General features: G+C 41.1%; 1 protein-coding gene across 1 annotated transcript in view; it reads left to right on the plus strand.

Annotated features, from left to right (window-relative positions):
* LOC109465158 (RB1-inducible coiled-coil protein 1-like) overlaps positions 1-6000 on the plus strand; it is a 33826-nt gene that overhangs the window by 3029 nt on the left and 24797 nt on the right. Inside the window, exons 3-5 of the mRNA XM_019762304.1 lie at positions 359-485; positions 1761-1842; positions 2209-2294. Coding sequence (XP_019617863.1) covers positions 359-485; positions 1761-1842; positions 2209-2294 — 295 coding nt within the window. The remainder of the gene's footprint in view (positions 1-358; positions 486-1760; positions 1843-2208; positions 2295-6000) is intronic.

Raw genomic sequence — 6000 nt, forward strand, 5'->3', positions numbered from 1 at the left:
TTCTACCCCTCAAAGATTTTGCACGAGAAAAAGATGTATGTTTCTTTGTGTTTCCTGTTTGTTTGAAGTTAAAACTTTTGATCCAACAGAAAGAAGTTCTCTCACCTAGAGCTTTCGACCAGTCACTCTGGTCTTCCTCAGTAGACTGACCCAGTGAGACTTGCAATTTATCTCATGGCTTCTCTGAAGTGTCAGCCTAGTGAGGAAGACCAGAGTGACTAGTCTAAAGCTCTAGGTGAGAGAACTTTTTGTGCTGGCCCAAAAGTTTTAACTCTAAACATGTAACTACGAACACAAATAAACTTTCATGATAGAAGGAAAAGGTGTATGTTTGTTTGTGTTTCCTGTTGTTTTGCAGAGTGAATGTCCTTCAGCAGGAGGTGGCCAGGTCTCTGTGTGTACCTGCGGACAAGCAGGTGATGCTGATCAGTGGAGGCGACATGCTGGAGAGCAAGTCTCGTGTGTGCAGCTACAGCGCAGGAACGGTGAGGATGTAGCACAAGTTTGCTCTTGTTTGTTTCTTTATTTTGCATAACCAGTAAATCACCTACTAGGCGTAACACATCAGTTTTGTACAGTAGGTACAAGCTCATGCTTAAGACTGGACTGTATGGTATGACCCACTCATGGTGGATTTTGACATGCTGGAGAGCAAGTCTCGTGTGTGCAGCTACAGCGCAGGAACGGTGAGGACACTAGTAAACGTGTATTCATTGTTTGTTTGAGGCTCATCGGCCCATAGTATACAGAGATACATACATAACATGACACAAACACATCTAAAAGCAAACATACATCAAAGTATGTATAGATGAATGTAGCTGAGCTGTCCTGCGGCAAGGTGGCCCCCTTACGGTGGGCGGACCCATCTACAATAATGTCGCCAGAACAGACTAGAGGAAAAAGCCAGTCTGAACAAAGTAACCTATCAAGCGAGAGGCAAACAAATACAGCGATTTCTGGCGGTTGGCATCAAAAGTATTGTGTAGATCAGTAATAATATAATGTAAAACTAGTGTGTTACAATAGATCATGATCATACGTTGATGAAGGTTAGACATCCAGGTAAACGATACTCGTAAGAAAATTCAAACTCTACTACTGGATCAGTTACGGATTTTTATTTATTTCCGGACGTTTCGAGTGACATCCATCACTCTTCTTCAGCGTCACAAATGAACAGAGAACCGATTCACTCTTATATACAAGTAACTAGAAAAAACAGTTAAACAACGGTCTGTAAGAAGCTTTATCATGTAAAAGAACGGTTCACTCGAAACGTCCGGAAATAAATAAAAATCCGTAACTGATCCAGTAGTAGAGTTTGAATTTTCTTACGAGGATCATGATCATAGTTTTGTCTAAAAACTATCATTGGTTGGTTTATTGGTTGGCCGACTACTCTCTTTTCATAACCAAGGGCTGAATGAATTGCGAGGAGCTTACAGTGTTACAGTTGAAGGGACTGAATTGGAAGGATTTGTAACGGCAGCCTTTCAGCACAATGAAGAAATGTGTAGGCAACAGTAAAGATGGGAGGATAATATCAGAGAATGCACCAGCATGTCAAGAAGAACAGAAAACTGAGAAGGGTGGAGAAAATTGGTTGTCAGACTAGGGGAAAGATTAAGATGTCATGGTGAATGTAGTTAAAGTAGATTTAGAGATTTCCAAGTTCTTGTATCAGTTCCTTACAAATAGACACATTGCCCATATCATAATGTAATAAAAGATATAATGGTTTATCACTTGTGTTGCAGGACACCAACCCAATCTTCCTGTTCAGTAAGGTGACCATCGAGTCTGCCGTGCCTCCGTCTCCTAGTGTGGACCTAGGGTCAGGTGAGTTATGCAGTCTTCTTGTTACACTAAGTGTCTTTGAGTATCCTCAATAAAACGGCTTTTATTTACACAAACTTTGACATAATTATGCTTTTCCCTCCAAGATTGTTACTGTCAGACCCAATTTTCAATAACACGGTTTTGATTTTAGGTTTTAGGTAGAGACTGAAATTTGTTTTGAAAACATGAAACTTTATTACAATGTTCATTTGTAAATGTGTACAAAAATCCAGCCTTGGCAAGAGGCTGAATGTTACTAATCCCACAGGAATGCTGGCTCTAAAGCCACTGAAATGTGTGAATGCCAATGCTAGTTATGTACATTTGTTAGCCTGACAAATGTCTCTTGTGTTCCCTTCTATGCAGACTCTGACCCCAGACTACAGGTGGAAGGGTGCCTGAACATGCCTGCTACATACGAGACGGTGGTGGCTCGTGCACAACTGGCACTGGTACGGTATAATCATAACTATCAGAACTATGCTATCTTTATAATGATATGAATCTTTATTGCATATTCTTGCCCAGCTGGGCTAAATGCACAAGAGGATGTCCAGTATGTAAAACATGAGTATTTCATACTGAAACGCTATATTCTAATGCAAAGTGATAAGAATCTATACATTACAACATGGAGGTAGAAAAAAGGAAAGGAGGGAGCTCAAACTTTCTGCCTATTGTCCGATGTTGGCCGCGGGCGTCAAAACTGTAATTGGCACGAACTTGTCAATTGCCCTGATTTGCGTAGCCCCCAGAGCGGCACACCAGAGTTTTCCATTGTTATTAATGTCAGTGACAAGACGGCATGCCCGGCATTTGACAACTATAACTGTAGCAACTTTTATTCTACGGTAAGTTTGTATCAAATTTGAGGATTACTTCGATGAATGCAGGGAGGTAAGAAACGTGTATCAAAGACGACAAACTTGACGGAAGGCACGGCACTGCAACTATTTTCTAGTAACTAGACTTCATTGTTATTTCTAGTATCTTTATACCCCGATACTTCAAACAACAGGAGGTTAAGTATCTTTGGTCAAATCCTTGCTTGAATCCTTGTTTGAGGAACATGCACCCTACCGGTAACCACAATCAACCAAAGAATTGAGCGCATGTGTCACTTCAAATATTTCCTCGTGGTAGAATAACAACAAGCAAGGATGTCCCGGTTACTACAAGAATGTCTCGTTTCTATTTGGGCCTTCGAGCACAAAATCCATTTCTACACACCTCCTCTGCTAGCAGAGAGGCACACAGCTTGCGTAGAATATGGCCACAAATAGTCCACTTTGTCCGGAAAAATCGCTACTTTGCCAGTTACGAAAGTTTGGAAAATGGACATAACATCGTCAACTATCCAGAATAATATCGGCATATCTAGAAAAAATCTACACAAATTCATACTAGACGATTGTATTTCGTTGAAATGTTCCCGTTCTAAAATGTTCGATTCGAGCTTTACAAAACACAAAAAACGCAGTAACTCGCCCATTTTTCGTCGCACAACAAACATAAACATATCTTCGTATCCGCCATTTCCCTCCGCTCCCGATGCTGACTTCTGCGCAACAATACGACGCAACCCAAATAAGGAAATGCTCGGAAACTCGGGTATGTCGGTCCCTGCTCGGAGTGGACTCGGCTACCGTCGCTGGCAGTGATGTCATTTTCGGCTCATTTGCATAGCCATATATGGAATTCTGGCGGGAGAGACCGCGGCGAACATAGGCATCAAACGAAGTACCGCCGGGCCGGCGGACAATAGAAACCAGCGGGATCTAGCGCCGCAAAACAAAAGGCCGCGGCGGGTGCTAAATACGTCCTCCCTCCTTTCCTTTTTTCTACCTCCATGATTACAACAATACTATATACTACCTATCATCTACTGTTAGTTGCCCTTTATAATATGTCCTCATGGTTCGGGCACAACTGGCACTGGTAATTTGATCATGACTTTCAGAACTATGTTATATTACAGGGCTCGAAAAACTGGGTGCATGTGCACCTTAGTCAAGTGCACCCAAATTTGGAGCTGTGCACCGAATTTTTTGTAGGTTTAAGTACATTTGTATAGATGTTAAATGTACAGTACATGTATAGAAGTACAAATGCATATACTGCAGCTGCATTTTGACAAATAGGAGGAAAGGAGGAATATAATACAATCATGTACACAAATGTCCCAGCTGTTGCCTGTGGTTTTAATACTTTAACCTTTTTAATACTTAAATACTTAAAGCAAAAGAACCCAACAAATTTGATGGTATTGTAGCACATACGAGGCGTTACTCTAAGAGCCGCCCCTTGCCCTACATTGTGAAACCCCTTAACGATTTACAAATGTATTATGTGTTTTTATCTTGTATGTACAATGTATGTAGAAGTTGCATTTCAATTTTATTCACAAATTAGCTAGAATGATCTTTTAAAGTTGTTATGGTCAGCATGGAATGTAATGAAATATGCAATTCAGCCTCCTGGCTGCAAAATGTTTTAATCAACAAACCAGTCATCATAACTTATAAGTTATTACAGTTTATTATTCAATCAACAAAATCATACAAAAGCAGGGAATGCTGCATGCATCCCTGAATTGTGTAACTGATTTTTACAATAAGTTAAAAAAAAACAATACAGGACAGGTACACAAAAAACACACTATATACAAATATGTACAAAACACCATTCACTCTGCTATATGCATGCAAATAGCAGGCATAGGTTTTCAGATACATGTATCAGCCATTGTCACTGGCATTGAAGAGTCTTACTGCGCAGTGAATGAAGGACTGTTTCAGGCGCAGGGTCCTCGCTTTGGGCAGAGTGAACGTGTTGCTGTTCCTAAGCTGTCTCCCTGTGGCAGTCGCACGTTCAGGGGGAACAAGGTCGTGCAGAGGGTGACCAGGGTTCAGCATAGCTTTGAAGAGATTTACTGCTGCTGACTCCCTTCTTTCCTTCAGGGTAGGTAGGTTTGGAACCGCCCGTCTACCACTACAGGAGATTATACGTAGGGCACGTTTCTGGACGCGTTCCATACTGGCGGACTGTTCTTCATTACACCCAACCAGCAGGACGTGTCCATACTCCAGGACGGGACGAATCAATGACAAATACACCTGAACCAGATCAACAACACTCATGCCTTGCTTGGTCAATAATCTCAGATAGTGTAGCCTACTGGAGGCCTTTGAAACGGTAGACTTCACATGATCTTGGAAAGAAAGTTTACTGTCAAATGTAAAGCCAAGGCCCTTTGCTGTTCTAGTGACTGGAACAGGTTCACCTCCCAGAGACAGTGGCGGTATTGCAGGGATGTTTCTCTTGAAACAGATCAGCAACGACTGACTCTTAAACATGCAGGACACGATTATGGATCACGATTATGATTTTGACATTTTGGTTTGTATATTTCTGTTCAGAAATTTATATATGTTGTACGTTGTATCATTTGTTAACTTTTCAGTTATACTGATTTTCAGTTATACTGATCTCAGTTAACTTTTCTTATGTTACTTGACTGTATAATTTACTTTTTTACAAATTGTTTTATGTTTACATGTCCCTGGGCCCTCTTGGAAATCAACAATACTGTTGAAGAGGCCACCCAGGTGTTTATAAGATGAAATAAATAAATAAATAAGATACATCTATCTAGTGGAAATACATGTATCATGATCAGACGAGCATGAAAGCAAATATGCTGAGTCATGATATGACTGTTAGGCTTTGCTGTCCATGATTTAAGGTCTCATTCATGTATTACTCCGAGTGTACCCCCTAAAAGAGTACCAAGTCAAAAACTAAACGGCTGTATGAACGAGTGTTTTTATTGGAGAGAATTTCCCCTTTAGCCATCCCAACTGATGTAAAACGTCAAAGCGGTGAAAGCTTGTTTGTAACTGATGAAATTAGGACATAATTGTCGGCAGCCGCGCGCTAGGTCGGACGTGCACAGTCCATTGTTGCGAGTTGTGCGGTCGTAGGTTTGCAGCGCGGGAGGGCCTCTTGCGGGCAGCCGCTAGTTGCAGTTTGTAATTCCCATAAAAGGGGATTGTGTGTATAGAAGTCGTTGGCTTAATTTTTTATGAGACGTAGAGTAAGTGTGCTCAACATAGCATGAAAGATATCAATTGATTTAATGTAGGATCATAGGGAACA

This window comes from Branchiostoma belcheri, unplaced genomic scaffold, assembly GCF_001625305.1.
Source record: "Branchiostoma belcheri isolate BF01 breed outbred unplaced genomic scaffold, Haploidv18h27 scaffold15, whole genome shotgun sequence".
Classification (NCBI taxonomy): Eukaryota; Metazoa; Chordata; class Leptocardii; order Amphioxiformes; family Branchiostomatidae; genus Branchiostoma; species Branchiostoma belcheri.